Below are 17,983 nucleotides of genomic sequence, written 5' to 3'. Positions count from 1 at the left end.
ACAGCTGATCACAGTGTAAACAGGAAGAGCTATTTATCGACTTTTCCTCCACTCACACTGACGCAAGCAGAGGAGAGCTGCTGTCCTGATGGGGGGGGGGGGGGGGGGTCTGTGCTGATTATCAGTGTAGTAGGCTTCTGCTGTAGCCCATCTGCTTCAGGATTCGATGTGTTGTGCGTTCACAGATGGTATTCTCCATACTTTGGTTGTAACGAGTGGTTATTTGAGTTACTGTTGCCTTTCTATCATCTCGAACCAATCTGCTCAATCTCCTCTCATCAACAAGGCATTTACATCCACACAACTGCCGCTCACTGGATATTTTCTCTTTTTCTGACCTTTCTCTGCAACCCTAGAGATGGTTGTGCATGAAAATCCCAGTAGATGAGCAGTTTTTGAAATACTCAGACCAGCCTGTCTGGCACCAACAACCATGCCACATTCAAAGTCACTTAAATCCCCTTTCTTCCCCATTCTGATGCTCGGTTTCAGCAAGTCATCTTCACCACATCTAGATGCCTAAATGCACTGAGTTGCTGCCACGTGATTGGTCGATTAGCAATTTGTGCTACCAAGCAATTGAACACATGTACCTAATAAAGTGGCCGGTAAGTGTATATCTATGAGCCCTTTTTTGTATTGCTTTTCACACATAATCCTGTTTAACCACTTCAATACTGGGCACTTTCCCCCCTTCCTGCCCAAGCCAATTTTCAGCTTTCAGCGCTGTCACAATTTAAGTGACAATTGCGTGGTCATGCAACGCTGTACCCAAACAACATTTTTATCATTTTGCTCCAACAAATAGAGCTTTCCTTTGGTGGTATTTGATCACCACTGAGGTTTTTATTTTATACCAAACAAATAAAAAAAAGACCAAAAGTTGTGAAAAAAAGTTTCTTTGTTTCTGTTACAAAATTTTGTAAATAAGTAAGTTTTCTCCTTCACTGATGGGCACTGATGAGGCTGCACTGATGGGCACTGATAAGGCAGCATTGATGGGCACTGATGAGCTGGCACTTATGGGTACTGATGATGAGGCACTAATATGCAGCACTGATGGGCATGGAGAGGCAGCACTGGTGGGCACTCACAGGTGGCACTGATGGGCACTCATAGCTGACACTGATGGGCACTGATAGGCGACATTAATGGGCACTGAAAGGCCGCACTGATTGGCACTTATAGGTGACACTGATAGACAGCACTGATGAGGAGGCACTGGCAGGCATCACTGAAGGACACTGATTGGCACCTCTAATGGGCGCTGATTGGTCATGGGTGGAAATACCTGGTGGACATCCCTGGTGGGTCTACACTGATAATCAGCACAGCCCCCCCCCCCATCAGGAGAGCAGCTCTCCTCTGCTCGCCTCAGTGTGAGTGGAGGAAAAGTCGATAAAGAGCTCTTCCTGTTTACACTGTGATCAGCTGTGATTGGACACAACTGATCACATGGTAAAGACGTCTGAGGCTCTTCACTGAGATCAGAGTTGCGGAGTGTCAGACTAACACACCACATCAACGATCGCCGTGCTGCGGGCCCCCGGCTTATCCTGCTGGACGTCATATCAGGATAATTAAACCACTTTCCGGCAATGAGGTTTTGCATGATATAAATATCTTGGAACTTTCAAAAACCACATGGCCAGAGTGGAGGGTGAGATTTGTTTCCATATGAGTGGGATGCAAGCTGCTGCTGTATTATATGCTGCAACTTTTTAATTATCTTGGAAACCCAGAGTTGAGGTTCCAGGATGGAAGGCAAGTGCAAAGCTTACCCCACAGAGGGGTGTGAGATGAATACTGTTTATTGTTCATTTCCCCAAATTAGCTAAATAAAATAGAGATAGGAAATTATTAATAACATTCTACACCAGGATTTGTCCATTCTTTTCCACAATATAATTCACATTCACTAATCCACCAGTAATTAATATGTGTTTGTTTTTATATCTTTAACAGTTTTCTCCAAGTAAGAAAAATTAAATGTTGCATTTATAGGTGTAGGTCTGGTACATCAGGCATATTGACTGGCATGCTTAAGGCTGGTAGGCAACAGCTATGCTAATACAAGCAAGTATCTCAGGAGTACTACCTTAAAAATAGTGAACCCTATCAAAGCACCTGTCTTGTGCTCAAAGGTCTTATGCTGACAGACTCCACCCATATACTAGTGAATTAGAACTTTGTAAGGTTATGTATAACTTACCTGCCTATTTAGGGCAAGTGAATTGTGCATTAGCTCCTTTTTTGGATACCATTGCTTCAGAAAGCCCTAGTTCACATTGTTACCAGATATTGTAGAGGGGACCCAATCATTAAAGGCCTCTTTTAGGTTTACCTCCTGCTGAAGGGCACATGTGTTTTTTATCAACAAAGTACAGGCACACAAACTAGCAAACCCATAGGGGTATGGATACCAGTTTGTATATTTAGTGTGCTTGACTGACCACCACTTAAAATGAACTTGGCAGATAGATATCTGTAATCTAAAGTGACCAGTGGGAGACTGGATATATTTGGCCAAGGACAGAAATAGAACATTTATAGTTGATCACGGAGCACTTGGTTGTACAGTATGTGTGCATTAGCAGGGAGTTATGGGAAAGAATGAACTCTTGATGGATCATCAGAATTTGAGTAATTGTATATCTATTTATTGCACTTACTTTATTTTGTTATTATTTAGGAAGCATCACACCTAGAATTCGAACTCCAGAAACCGGTTCAGATGATGCCATCAAAAATATTCTAGAGCAAGCAAAAAAAGAGATTCAGTCTCAGAAAGGGGGTAAGTCGGCCAATAATGACAACTGTTTACTTTTTGCAGGATTTTAGATTGATATGAATTGTTGTTGTGATGTTATTCATTGCTAAAATGGAAGTAAACTTCCATCACTAACTTTTACCTCTAGGTAAGCCTATAATAAGGCTTACCTACCTATAGGTAGTGTAAATATCTCCTAAACAGGCACAGTTTGGAAATATTTACTGTACATGCAGCCAGTGTCATCACTGGCACATGCTCTCTGAAGGAAGGACCACCCATGCCGTTCCTTCAGAGCCCTGTGCCGTAACCATGCTCCCAATACGCATGAGTGTGCTGTCATCATGGCTCCGGCCAGTCACAAAGCCAGAGCCCGCAAGACGGGAGCGCCTGTAGCTCTGACATCTCGGCACTAGAAGAGCTTCATTTTAAGGTAGGTTTAACATAATGTGCTAGTATGCGATGCAAACTAGCACATTATGAAATTACCTTGCAGGTAAGGAAAAAAAAACAACCTATAATAAGGCTTACCTATAGGTAGTGTAAATATCTCCTAAATGTGCACCGTTAAAGAGATATTTAATGTACATACAGCCAGTGACATCATTGGCGCGTGCTTTCTAAAGGAGCGGCCACCCTGGCCCTGTACCATAAACATCATCGTGGCTTCCGGCCAGTCACAGAGACGGGGTCCGTGAACCCAGAAGCAAGACAGGTGAGGATGGAAGCGGCCCCCAGCTCTGACATCTTGGCACAGGAGGGCTTAGTTTTAAGGTAAGCTTAACATAATGTGCTAGTATACAATCCATACTAGCATATTATGACTTTACCTTACAGGGTACAAAAAAAAAATCCAGTGGTTTACAACTGCTTTACTAGAGAGCACAGCTATTCACCTTGCAGGGGAATATGGTGAAAATTCACTTTTCAAATAATACCCAATCTCAAGGCAAACCACATGCAGAACCTCACCTCATTCACTACACTAAGGGAAAATTCTCATTCCCGTTTGCCTTTAGTATATCAACCTCTCTGTCTGTGATTAAAAGTGTAGGGGGAGCCCTCGAGGGAGGGATGAAAAGGGGGGTAAGTTACTGCTCTGACCCTCTCGTATTTATTTTTTTGCTTGAGCTACTGAGCTCTCTTAACAAAAGAGTTCTTTTGTCAAAGCTAGCAACGATAGACAGTGTATTAGTCACCCTGACCATGATAAAGAAATAGTGCTTGTACACATTGCATTTAAAAAACAAGAAATCTAAAATCGAATCTGCCCCTATAAATAAATACTATAATATCACATGTATATATACAGATGTGCTCATGAGGCAGAATTTATGATTTCTTGGCCATTGTTTAGAGAATATGAATGATAACACAAAACATTTCTTTCACTCATGGTTAGTGTTTGGCTTAAGCCATTTATTATCAATAACTGTGTTTACTCTTTTTAAATCATAATCACAACAGAAACTACCCAAATGACCCCAGTTTACATACCCCCAGTTCTTAATACTGTGTATTGCCCTCTTTAACATCAATCAGCTTGAAGTCTTTTGTGATATTTGTGGATGAGGCTCTTTATCGTCTCAGATGGTAAAGCTGCCCATTCCTCTTGGCAAAAAGCGTCCAGTTCCTGTAATTTCTTGGGCTGTCTTGCATGAACTGCACGTTTGAGATCTCCCCAAAGTGGCTCAATGATATTGAGGTCAGGAGACTGAGATGGCCACACCAGAACCTTCACTTTATTCTGCTGAAGCCAATGACAAGTTGACTTGGCCTTGTGTTTTGGATCATTGTCATGCTGGAATGTACGTCCCATGCGCAGCTTTTCTTCTCTGAGAAATGGCCAAGAAATCATAAATTGTGCCAGGGTATGTAAACTTATGAGCACAACAGTGTATGTACACATGTATATTTATATAATTCCTCATCATTGATATTGAGATGTTTACAAGCAGCTCATAGTTTTTTTTCCTTCATATATATGAGAAAGAATGCAAGGTAGCAAACATGTTTAGTGGCGTTTGAGCAATGATTATTTATATGGACTAACTTTGATTACTCCAGTGTGTATGGAGCTTTATCTCAAGCAATCCAACCAGAAAACCATGCAATTGTGAACATTTTTTCACACGTTATGTGTATTCTAGATTGATACTGAGAGGCCCTGAATCTTTCAGCAGTGTAATGACATGTATACATCTGGCTGGGTGCATCACGGGAGTGGGCGCACAGAATCGAACAATCAGTATCTCTGGATCTGGACACCCACTCCAGCCTCATATCAAATTTTGACATGTGACCATGTGCAGCTGTTTTCTGTGCAGCCACTTCTATGGGCTGCCTGCAGGCAGGTCCGAGTTGCATTCACATGCAGCAGACGGTGGCTTGAATTGGAGGACTGGTCTCAGTGCCCATCTGAATGAGCCCTAACACAAATCGTTTGGGTATTCTAAGCAGAACTAAAGGCCAGTTCAGCAAGAACTGGCTGACTTTCTGTCTGTGTGTACTGCTTTCTGTTCAACATAAACTGGTATAATGATCAGCTTCTATTGAATAGGCATGCTGGAAAACCAGCATTTGATTAGCACTCGCAGCCAGTGGCTGATCAGTGTATTTCAGCGGGATGGAGGAGCACCCCGCCAGAATACAATGTCTCAGCAGGAGAGATCTTGCATCAACATTGCGTATGTTGATGTGGGGACCTGCCATTTGCTCAATCAGCTGGTTGAAAAAAAAAAAAAAACACAGTGTGTGTAGCCAGCTTTAAAGAATAACTCCACATTCGTGGGGGAAAAAAATAGCGGAAAAAAAAATTATAGCATATATAATTGCTAAACATGTCATATTGTAATTGGATGTTAATAAAAATTACCTTTCGTTTTTCAATCTGCAGCTCTGTAATTTTCTGTAAATGCAATGCAATATGGCAATGCAATGCAATATGGCCGCCTGGAGACCTTCTGTACACAGATGGTGTACAGAATGCCCCAGAATTGTAATTTCCTGCTTATGTGATTGGCTTACTGATTTTACCAGAAGTCTGCACTAAGGTATAAGTCAGATTTTGGGCATCCCCTGCAACAAAAATGTCATATTTGGTGAGATACGCCCAAAGGAAAATCACAGAACAGTATGTCACTTTGCTCATTAGAACCTTGCAAGCTAATTGATCATTTTAAAATCTCTAGATTCACTTTGCACCGGGACATAGACAAACAACAGCTATTTATTCAGACTAACAAAAGGTCGCAATCTGCAACAATGTTTGTTAAAATCCTTACAATGTACATAGATCACCCAGAGGGGAATGGGTTTTTTTTATCAACAAAAGTGGACTTACTATTTAAGGTTCAGTGAATTTGTCAGATTTGAATACCAACTGAGCGGAGCGGATGGGATAACCAGATAATATCTGTTTTGAACCTTGCATCAGGTGTCACTTGTGACAAAGCAACCACAAAAGCCTTTGTTTTGTTTTCCTGACTGGCTCTTAGTGAACAATTCAGCACATTGCAGACAATCAGCTTTCTAGTTCTTCAGACGTTGTGCAAAAAAAGAGTTATGCTGCCACCTGCTGTATGTTTTATGGTCATGTTTAGCTTTTTTTTTTAAATAGAAAAAGATATAAAGGATAGATAGATAGATAGATAGATAGATAGATAGCATGGGTTAAATGCTTCGACATCTGTGACTAAATCAGAAATAGCTTTCAAATTTGTTAAATGATATCTGAACGTGAAACTATTGGGGTATTATTACCTGTGTTATTGTGATCTATTCATTTCAAATCCCACATTAATTATTTCCTCATCCAGTGCATACATAATACATGTGATCATTTAATGTCACATTTCCCTATAAATTCTATAAATAAAAATCATAAATAGAAGCTTCTGCCACACAATGAACACAAGCAGAGGGATTTGATGGTGGAAATTCTACGGAGGTTCAAGTGTGTGGATTGCACCAACTGGGTTTATCTTTTTTATTTATCTGATTTTATTTAATACATTTTGTAAATCATACACAGACAGATCCTGCCGCGCAGGGCGGCAAAAAAAAAAAGTTAATCTTTAAATGTAAAATAAGTGTACACCCTTTTTTAATGTCGGTGCTGATTAACAAGCACAATTACCAATTAGTTGGTTTTGAGTTACAAGATGCATTATATTTTTGTAGATAATATTGTGCAGCCCATAGGCTTCCAGGCAGTGATTCAGTAACATAGACGTGTTAGTAATAAATGTATGCAGTTCATAATAAGTCATTTAATTGGTGTCCTGACACGGGGGGGGTATGACATTAGTGAGGGTAGGTCTAATGGAAGCTTATTGCATTACTGTTAATGTAAACCAAAGACACCATTCCCTTTTAAATAATACTAAGGGCTGTTTCTGAGTTACAGCATCACATCTGTTAATAATTCCTGTTTCCACTCTGCAGCTTCCTATCATAAAATCATCAGCTCATTAATAAGAACTGACACTTCTACTACCTCCTAATGGACGGGTCATTATTTATGAATAGGACTTAACTGTGTGCACATTTATGGAGGAGAAAATGAAATACTGCTTTCTGAGAATCTTATATGAAAATTGATAAGGAGCCTTATGAGAGCAAATTGCATTAAAAAACTAGGAGTTTTCTCTTGTACGCTAACAAATGCGTAACATTTTCCCAATATAGTTTTGATCATACCTTTATGACAATTATCTAAGGATAAGATAAGACAGGAAAATAAATCTTTGGGTTACCATTGGGCACCCATAACAATATTTCTTTCTTTTTTTTTGTATGCAGGTGAAACAAAAGGTTCGAGTGTTCCTTTATCATCAACTTCCAGTGTTAACAACAACTCGGAGAGTGCAATAAAGAGCATCTTGGAGCAGGCTAGGCGAGAGATGCAGGCACAGCAGCAGGCACTGCTGGAAATTGAATCAGGGAGTAGCCATAGGTCCATTCCAACTCCACCAAATGAGCGTCCAGTTCTCACTCCTACAACACACACAACCCCTCATATCTACATTAAACAGGAGGAGGGCATCCTTCCCGCCAGCACAAGCTGCACACAAACACCACTGAGTGTGCTGTCTCCAGCTGCTTTTGTACAAAACATCATCCGCAAAGTGAAATCAGAGATTGGTGATGCCGGATCATATTTTGACCAGCATTGGGCATCGGAAAAGAATGTCCTGAGCCATCCATTCACCTCTGTGTCTCCCTCGCTGTCTTCATCATCATCAAGTTACTCCAGTATGGTAAATGGGCGAGTTTGGAAAAGAGGAGATAATGGGGAGAATGTTAACAATGAGGAAGATATATCAACTGGGGAAGAAGCACACAAGATAATTGAAGTGAAAACAGAGGCTGGAAGCCTGGATAATCAGAATATCAGTCAACTTTCATACTACCCTGCATATGTTCCAAGAAACCTCAAGCCCACTGTGCCCCCTCTGACTCCGGAGCAGTATGAGATGTACATGTACAGAGAGGTAGATACGCTGGACCTGACAAGACAGGTTAAAGAAAAACTTGCCAAAAATGGCATTTGCCAGAGAATCTTTGGAGAAAAGGTATAAGTATTGCTGCCCATGTAAAAATATCCCAACGAAAATAATATTTCAGGTCAGGGGTATCACTTTTCTGATTTGTTTTTTAATAAATTTATTGTACGCAGCTTTCAACGGGAGATGTGGGAACACCACTGTGGAGCGATACTGAAAAGTAAATTAGAGCTTCGATGGGGGTTCATCTTTAGAGTCCCCAAGATCTATGTGAACCCTGCAGGTTACTAATATCCCATGAGATTCCATATGAGCCGAAAATGTAACTTTTAGGTGGACTGACCCTTTGAGCCAGTTAGATTTTCTTTGTGTAATACATTAGCCATGTTTCATATGTTAGGATTTCTTATTTCTAGTCCTCAGTATCTGCTTTCTTCTCAATGTTATCTTATAAGCTTGAAAAATAGCAACTCGAGAATACATGGTAAATGTGAATCATTCAAAAGCAGTGAGTCACTTTCAAAAAAATAGAAAAATATCTTCAGAGAGGTTTAGGGGACTAGAGCAGAAATATCTTTGCTGACTATTTGTTTTAGAAATCTGTGCTTTGAAACACGACATGGCTTCCTTTAAAATAGGAGCACATGGCACTAGCTAGACTAAATTTGGACGTTGTTTGAACATTTAAATATACAGTGTATTGTGTTAGCACAGTGAGCTAAACAATAGATATTTAGGTTAACAATACTTAGGTATTTTCTTTTTAAGCAGAACTGTTCTAAAACCATAGAAGTATTAAAATACCAGGGCACTCACAAACTGTATTACCTAGTCCTATGTCTGTGTCGTTTGGTTCTTTTCTTTCTTTTTTGTTTTGGATGGTGTATTACACTTTTGGCCCACCAGTAGGGATGAGCTTCGAGTTCGAGTCAGGGGGGTGTTCGGCATCCTTACCCACCAGGGTAAAGATATGTTAGGGTGCAACAAGACTTAAAAAGTGGTACAATTAAATGCTGACTCTTGTTAATGTATGTTCACTGGATTGTTTTATATTTACAATAAAAAACTTTTCTGATAAAAAAAAAAAAAATACCATGCCACAGAGTTTGTCAGATATTGCCGTACAGAGTTAGTCAGACGCCGGTTTGAGCTACAATATTAGTTTGCTAAAAATATTGTATTCTTAAATAATTCCAGTACATATTGTCTCCTATTTTCTGATTTATGGCTCCTGAAACATTTTGGCTCTGTGACAAAGTATTTCAGTTTTATACTACTGTATATTGAAATAAATTTATATCTGGACATTTAACTCGCAATGTGGAGCTTCATCTGGGAAATGGTGACTCCGGGGTATTTTCATACATGTGAACGTAGAACATGTAAACTTGTTCAGTTCAAACTAAACACAGATTTTACAAAGGATTGAAATTCACTGCCATTCAGAGCGCCTTTGCTGCATTTCAAGGATGCTGGGAATGAAAGAGCAGGATGAATGTGTAACACAAGAGATTCCCAACAGCCAAATTAATATAACGTATGCAGCCAAGGTTGTTTTTGTTTTTTTGTTTTGAGAAAAGAAACTATGCAATCAACTTTTTTTAGTCATTAAAAATGTGTAGCTGATTCTTTTAACGGTTAGGGCATCAATGGGAAAATGCAGCTTTTTTTTTTTGTTTTTTTGGTGCACGTAGCCTGCATTTAATATTAGTATACCGGTAATATACTTTCCAGTTCATTTACAGGTGCAGTTTACCTTCTTATGACTTGCATTTACACTTCCTTCTAAGCTGCATTAACCTGCTTCAAGCTACTTTTTTTGTTCCCACTGACTTGTATGCAGAGAAAAGCAGTTTTGACTCAAATTATTGCCAATCAACACAGAACTAAATCTATTGGCTAAATATATAGAAAAAATATGGAAAACTGTTTTGGGGTTTTGGGTTTAGGATTGTGGACATATAAAATTAAATTTGGTACCACCTTAATGAGTTTCACTGTAGATCTTCTTTAATGCTATTCTAATTCTGCCTGTGCTTTTTCAATGGGAACTTTAGGATGGTGTAACTTAATCTGTGGGGGCAGTTATAATTTAACAGATTTGTTGCCTGTACTACACTTTGCATCTTATCAATAGCCTGTGCTTTTCCATACAGGTTCTTGGATTATCCCAGGGCAGTGTCAGTGACATGCTATCGAGACCCAAACCATGGAGTAAACTAACCCAGAAAGGCCGAGAACCATTCATTCGAATGCAGCTCTGGCTGACAGATCAGCTTGGCCAAGGGATTAGCCAGCAACCTGCCCTGTCACAAGGTAAAGCATTTTATAGCTACAAGGATGAGGCATCAGCTATTATGTGCAATTAGCAGACATGGTACAAAAAGAATAAACAGAAAATGGTCCAAGTACATGCACATGAGGGTAAAACGTCAACTCATGTAAATAAATATGTCTAGTTTAAGTATAACTAAAGGCAAAACTTTTTTTTTTTTGGTTTTAGATGGCGTAGAGAGGGTTTAGAACATCTATTAGGTTTTTATTACTGCCTCTGTTAGGGAGATTCGCCCTTTCTATTTGTCCTTTTTACCATTATCTTCAATGATAAGTATGATAAATGAAAGTAAAATAAAATCCCAAATTTTGGGTTGTCCCTAAAAAAATTATAGCAGGCAAATCTTTCAACTGGGACACTAGTTCTGGTGACCTGAAGAGAGTCCCTTAATTTGTAGGGATTTCCTCTCACTTTGTGTTTTTTCTATGGGACAGAAAGTGAAGGGCAGAAATGGCAAATGAAAAAAGTAGTACTAATGTAAAATAGTTATACTGAAATTAGATATGTGCAAATGTTAACATGTGATCTAAAAGTTCTGGAATTTTTTAAACAATTAAGCTCATACAAGGTACAGAGAGGTCCCAGTTAGGACTACAGATATACAGGAAAAATGTTAGTCATTTGAAGAATACTGGTAATGGCCTTGTAAAGCAATTTATTGCAGGTTAACCAAAGAACCAGTCTTTTCCTGTTGCTATGATGTTTGATATTTTACTGTTACTTTTGGTCATGCAATTTTGTGCAAGTCCGTCTTATAACAGGTACATTTTTTCCCCAGAAAACAGAAATATAATTAGAAGCTCCAGAATGCAAAAAAGCACAAATACAGGGGAAACAAAGACAGTTGTGCAGTTTGTGAACATGACTGTGTAGTAATTCAACATAATCACTAAATGATGATTTTACTTATTGCACTTTTTTAAAATGTCAGAACGTATATATGTGCACATATAAGTCAAAAATCCAGCATTGGTCAAAAATCCAGCTCAGTCTTCTGATTTGACTATGATTGGACATTCAGATATGGCAGGCATCATATTTCTTTGTTGACATGTTTCCTTTAACCACATGCCGACCAGCCACCACAGTTGTACTGCGGCAGAATGGCACGGCTGTTACGTAGCTTCGCGCTGTGGCCACTAGGGGGCACTTACACACGCCCCCCTCTCGCCCCCCCCCGATCGGATGCGAGTGCCTGGAGGTCTCGATTACTGCCATGCTCCCGCGATCGCCGCTGAGACGCGGAGAACCTAGAACTGTGTGTGTAAACACACAGTTTCCGGTTCTCTGGGGGAGAAGTGACAGATCGCTGTTCATACTCTGTATGAACAGACAATCTGTTATCTTCCCTGCACAGTCCCCTCTCCCTTCAGTTAGAACACAAACTAGGACACACTTAACACCTTCACTGCCCCCTAGTGTTAGCCCCTTCACTGCCAGTGAAATTTTTACAGTAATCAATGCATTTTTAATTGCACTGATCACTGTATTAATGCCAATGGTCCCAAAAATGTGTCAAAATTGTCCGACATGCCTGCCATAATGTCACAGTCACGATAAAAATCGCAGATATGTAGAAGAATACATGTCGGCCTCAACTGAGGAACAAAATAGTTTTTTTTTAGATATTTTTGGGGGGTATTTATTATAGGAAAAAGTAAAAAATAATGCTTTTTTTTGTTTATAGCGCAAAAAATAAAAACCGCAGAGGTGATCAAATACCACCAAAAGAAAGCTCTATTTGTGGAAAAAAAAGGACGTTATTTTGTTTGGTTGCAATGTTGCATGACCGTGCAATTGTCAGTTAAATCTATGCAATGCCAAATCGCAAAAAGTACTCTGGTCAGGAAGGGGGTAGAATCTTCCAGGACTGAAGCGGTTAAATAAAGTGATCTGCATTAGGAGTAAGTCCAAGTTGCACAAAATAGGTAACTTTAGGTCACATATAGGCTTTTGTGAAGAAGCATGTAAGATGTAGCACACTGTACAAAGCCCAGTAGTTTGGGGTATGTAGCATATTGCACTGTGTACAGATTGCAAAGGTGAGCCTATGAAATTTATAGTACAGTACAGCATACAGAAAGCAGCAGTTTATAATATGTTATGTAAAGCAAAATGTACAGAGCTCATTAGTCCACATGTGATATTCAAAACAACAAATGTTGGGCAGTGGTGTGCAGTATGTAACTTTTGTTGAGTGCAGTGATGCAAATTATATAACATGCAGAATGCAGTGAACAGTACCATGTATATGTACAGTTTTCTCATAGGCCGCGTACACACGCGGGGACTTTTCGCTCAACTTTGTCCGCTGAACAGTGTTTCGGCGGACAGTCCGCTCGTGTGTGGGCTTTCAGCGGACAGTTTCAGCGGACAGTCTGCTGAACAAAGTTTTTCGGAAATTCCGAAAAACTGTCCGCTGAAACTCTGTTTCAGCGAACAGTCCCCTCGTGTGTAGGCTTGTTCGTCAAACTAAGTTCCGCGCATGCTCAGAAAGGATTTACACGCCGAAGTTTGCATTGCAGTGTATAGGACGTCGTATTTTTCGTCCCGTCGTACGTGCCGTTCACGTCATCGCGCACGGTTTCAGCGGACTGTTCGTTCGTCGTGTGTGGGCAAGTCCGTCCATGCTAATTTTGAGACAAAGTTGAGCGAACAGTCCCCGCGTGTGTACGCGGCCATAGAGTACAGCAGTCCAAAATATGTAACATACAGCACAGCATACGGACTGCAACTATTCAGAGTACATAACTTTTAGCATGGTGTACAGAGTTCAATAACTTGGAATTTCCCCCTATGGATTAGAGTTTAGTGTAGCGCCCTTTACTTGGATCGTCAGTGAATAAGTGCCCACTTATATTGGTAGTCAGTGGAAGGAAGAATACCTCTTTACATTGATGGTCAGTGGCAAGGAGAATTTGCCATTACATTGGTGGAAAGTGCCCTCTTATGTCCTGTACACACGGCATTCCAACCACAAAATCCATCTGATTTTTTCCCGACGGATTTTGGCCAAAACTTGTGTTACATACACTCAGTCGGACAAAGTTGTCGCAAAATCCGATCGTTCGGAACGAGGTGACGTTCGTTGCATACGATGGGACTACGTAGAGGCTAGTAGCCAATAGCTTTGGTCTCATAATTTAATCTGAGCATGCGTGGCACTTTGTCCGTCGGAATTCTCTACAAATGATCGGAAAAAGTACAATTAGATTTTGTTGTCGGAAAATTTTAGATCCAGCTCTCAAACTTTTTCCGTCGGGATTTACATAATAATAATAATAACATAATCCGATCAGATGTTTTCCGTCTGAATTTCCGACCGTGTGTACAGGGCATTACAGTGGTGGTCAGTGGCAGGAAAAGTACTACTTAATCTTGGTGGTCAGTGAAGAAGTGTCCGCTTACATTGGGGATCAGTGTTATATGTCCTATTACATTGGAGGTCAGCGAGAGTGCGCACTTATATTGGTGGTCAGTGGGAAAAAATGCCTCTTTACATTGGTGATCACTGGAAATCAAAGTGCCTCTTTATTTTGGTGGTCAGTAGGATGAGGAATTCCCTATACAATGATGATTAATGGACTATGTAGGCATTGTCAGGCAGTAAGTCAGTCTGTCCAAGTCTGGGTGTCAAATGCATCTTCAGCAATGCAATGCAACTGTGCAGTCATTTTTCATTCAAAGCACTGTCCACTGACATGTTGCGGCAGAAACAATATACGGTATATAATATTGTGTGCATGAGAACATGATAGCAAACAATGTAAAATCAGCCACACATGGACACACTACAAAGCCTGCTGGGAGACTGAAGCCACAAGTTCCATTATCATGCTCCAAAAATAAATAAATAAAACTGGAGGAAACGGAACTTAGGCTACTTTCCCACTGAGTCGCTATACAGGTGCTACAGCACTAAAAATAGCGCTGCTTTACCCCCGGCGCCTGCCTGCCCCAGTGTGAAAGTAGCCTAACACTCTAATTTCCTGGGTTTGCTTTAATATAACTATGGGATGGACAAGCAAGCAAATAAAAGGTTTCTATCAGTGGTATAGTTTTACAAGCACAGAAAATCATAGTTTATCTTTCTTTTGAAGGGACAGCAAGCCCTTTGGAAACACAACCATCCCCATCTCCACCACCAAGCCCTTCAGATCAAGAAAGAAGTTCAACTGAGCCTCTTATGTTGAGCTTTGAAAGCAGCAAAGAAAACCAGCAGCCAGAAAGCCGATCTACTTCCTCCTTGAGTGGTCGAACCTTCCCAGGTCCTCACCAGTTGGCAGCAGCTGGGATCCAGGAGATTGTGGCCATGTCTCCGGAGCTGGATACATACTCCATAACAAAGAGGGTGAAGGAAGTGCTGACTGACAATAATTTAGGTAAATGTACAAACATTATTGTAATTTGTGTAAAACATGAGCTTCCTATGATTTCCTTTTTGAATTTCAGAACAGTGCAGTACCTAGGGTTTTATATGGAGTTTGGTTTGGAAGGGTGAAGCTCATCTATTGCAACATACTCCATGCAGAGCAAACACTAACAAAATGCAATTCTGTGGTTCATGGTGTAGATTGTGTACAGTATGCTTATAAGACACTCACATGATATGAATCTATTTATAAAGTTCCCTTTTCCTGGTCTCTGGAAGTGACACTCATTTTACATGAATGCAAAGCAACGCGATGACCTACAGTTTTTTATTAATCTTCTATCAGCAATTTCCATTTGAAAAATTTCCACCTCTTAGAAGTTCATGGAATTAGTCATACACAGTCAGTGTTTGTGTTACTTCCTGATGTATATAAATATTAGAGATGATTTTTGTATTAATAGGCATGAGTGATTGGTAATGTATCTCTACCTGAAATGATAAATGAAATAGCTCCAAATGTGTCTCGGTCGCTCCCTCTTTATTACTATATACAAAATGACTCACCTTGGACCAGTGGTCTGGGGACTTAACTTTATGAAGTGTGTATTGTCAAGCAGTGCCCTCCATATACATTGTGCAGTGCTGCATGTGCATTCATACCCCTTCATATTTTCCACATTTTGTCATGTTACAAGGAAAAACGCTAATGTATTATATTGGGATTTTATGTGATAGACCAACACAAAGTGGCACATAATTGTGAAGTAGAAGGGAAATTATAAAATGGTTTTCATTTTTTTTATAAATAAATATGTGAAAAGTGTGGCGTGCATTTGGATTTGGCTCCCTTTACTCTGATACTCCTAACTAAAATTGAGTGGAACCAATTGCCTTCAGAAGTCACCTAATTAGTAAATAGTCCACCTGTGTGTAATTTAATCTCAGTATAAATACAGCTGTTCCGTGAAGCCTTCAGAGGTTTAGATGTTAGAGAACCTCAGTGAACAAACAGCATCATAAAGGCCAAGGAACACACCAGACAGGTCAGAGATAAGGTTGTGGAGGAGTTTAAAGCAGGGTTAGGGTATAAAAAAATATCCCAAGCTTTGAACATCTCTTGGAGCGCTGTTCAATCCAGCATCCAAAAATGGAAAGAGTATGGCACAACTGCAAACGTACCAAGATATGGCCGTCCACCTAAACCGACAGGTGGGGCAAGGAAAGCATTCATCAGAGAAGCAGCCAAAAGGCCCATGGTAACTCTGGAGGAGCTGCAGACATCCACAGCTCAGGTGGGAGCATCTGCCCACAGGACAACTATTAGTCATGCACTCCACAAATCTGGACTTTATGAAAGAGTGGCAAGAAGAAAGCCATTGTTGAAAGAAAGCCATAAGTCCCATTTGCAGCTTGCAAGAAGCCATTTGGGGGACAAAGCAAAAATGTGGAAGAAGGTGCTCTAGTCAGATGAGACCAAAACTTAATTTTTTGGCCTAAATGCAAAATGCTATGTGTGGTGGAAAACTAACACTGCACATCATCCTGAACACACCATCCCCACCATGAAACATGGTGGTGGCAGCATTATGTTAATGATAGATAGAGACAAATACAGGGCAATCTTAGAAGAAAACCTGTTATCCCCCATACACACTATCGGTTTTTCTGCTGAGTTTTTCCTTCAGATTTACCAAAACCATGTAGTGCAAGGGCCTGTCTAATTGCATACAAATTGAAACTCCTAAGGTTTGACCTCATATTATATGGTTTTGGTAAATCTGAAGGAAAAACTCAGCAGGAAAACTGATAGTGTGTATGGGGCTTTAGAGTCTGTAAAAGACTTGAGACTAGGGCAGAGATTCACCTTCCAGCAGGACAACGACCCTAAACATACAGCCAGAGCTACAATGGAATGGTTTAGATCAAAGCATATTTATGTGTTAGAATGGCCCAGTCAAAGTCCAGACCTAAATCCAATTGAGAATCTATGGCAAGACTTTAAAATTGCTGTTCACAGACACTCTTCATCCAATCTGACAGAGCTTAAGCTATTTTGCAAAAAAGGAATAGGCAAAAATGTCACTCTCTAGATGTGCAAAGCTGGTAGAGACATAACCAAAAAGACTTGCAGCTGTTTTTGCAGGGAAAGGTGGTTCTACAAAGTATTTACTCAGGGGGGCTAAATACAAATGCACGCCACACTTCACGTATTTATTTGTAAACATTTTTGAAAAACATGTGTTATTTTCCTTCCACTTCACAATTATGCGCCACTTTGTGTTGGTCTATCACATAAATACCAATAAAATACATTTAAGTTTTTTGGTGGTAACATGACAAAATTTGGAAAATGTTAAGGGTTATGAATACTTCGTCAAGGCACTGTACAACATCACATTCAAGATTCACAGGCACGTAATCTTACAAACCCATCTCCCCTTGCTTTTTTCAGAGTTTGCTATTTTTATATTATTTCAAATAAAGATTTGATTGCAAAATCCCCTTCAATGAGCATATGAAACTTCAGTCTCTGACTAGTTCATGTCTGCAGTTCTTGAGTAGCCCGAAGTCCTTTAGTAAGTTCACAGCCCCTGAACAGTTCCTGTAGTAAATCTGCAGTCTGTCCAGCTACTCTACTAAGTCCGCAGCCCCCGACCAACTCCTATAGTAATTCTGCAATCTCTGACCAGGCCTCAGTCCCGAACCAGCTCCAAAAATAACTCTGCAGTCCCTGTCCAGCATTTGTAGTAAGTAATTCCACAGTTCTTGACCAGTTCCTGTAGTAAGCCTGCAATCTCTGGCCAGCTCCTGTAGTAAGTTCTCAGTCCCTGACCAGCTCCTGTGGTATGAATGCAGACCCTGACCAATTCCTCTAGTCAATAATTCTGCAGGTACTGATCATCTCCACCATAACTTCCAACTTTATGAGATAGGAATGAGGGACACCTACTAGTAAATATATGTAGGCATAGGACACGCCCCCTGCTACACCCCCT

At 40.2% G+C, this 17,983-nt stretch overlaps 1 protein-coding gene across 1 annotated transcript in view; it reads left to right on the top strand.

The window, feature by feature from the left end:
• Positions 1–17,983, top strand: part of CUX2 (cut like homeobox 2) — a 598,839-nt gene that overhangs the window by 565,454 nt on the left and 15,402 nt on the right. The window contains exons 16-19 of the mRNA XM_077462022.1: positions 2,693–2,794; positions 7,574–8,346; positions 10,434–10,593; positions 14,713–14,994. Of these exons, the coding sequence (XP_077318148.1) occupies positions 2,693–2,794; positions 7,574–8,346; positions 10,434–10,593; positions 14,713–14,994 (1,317 nt within the window). The remainder of the gene's footprint in view (positions 1–2,692; positions 2,795–7,573; positions 8,347–10,433; positions 10,594–14,712; positions 14,995–17,983) is intronic.

The sequence above is a fragment of the Lithobates pipiens genome, unplaced genomic scaffold (genome assembly GCF_037356315.1).
Source record: "Lithobates pipiens isolate NorthernLeopardFrog02 unplaced genomic scaffold, aLitPip1_a1.2 Scaffold_3, whole genome shotgun sequence".
Classification (NCBI taxonomy): Eukaryota; Metazoa; Chordata; class Amphibia; order Anura; family Ranidae; genus Lithobates; species Lithobates pipiens.
Note: the sequence above shows the minus strand (reverse complement) of the source record. Positions and strands in the feature narration are given on the sequence as shown.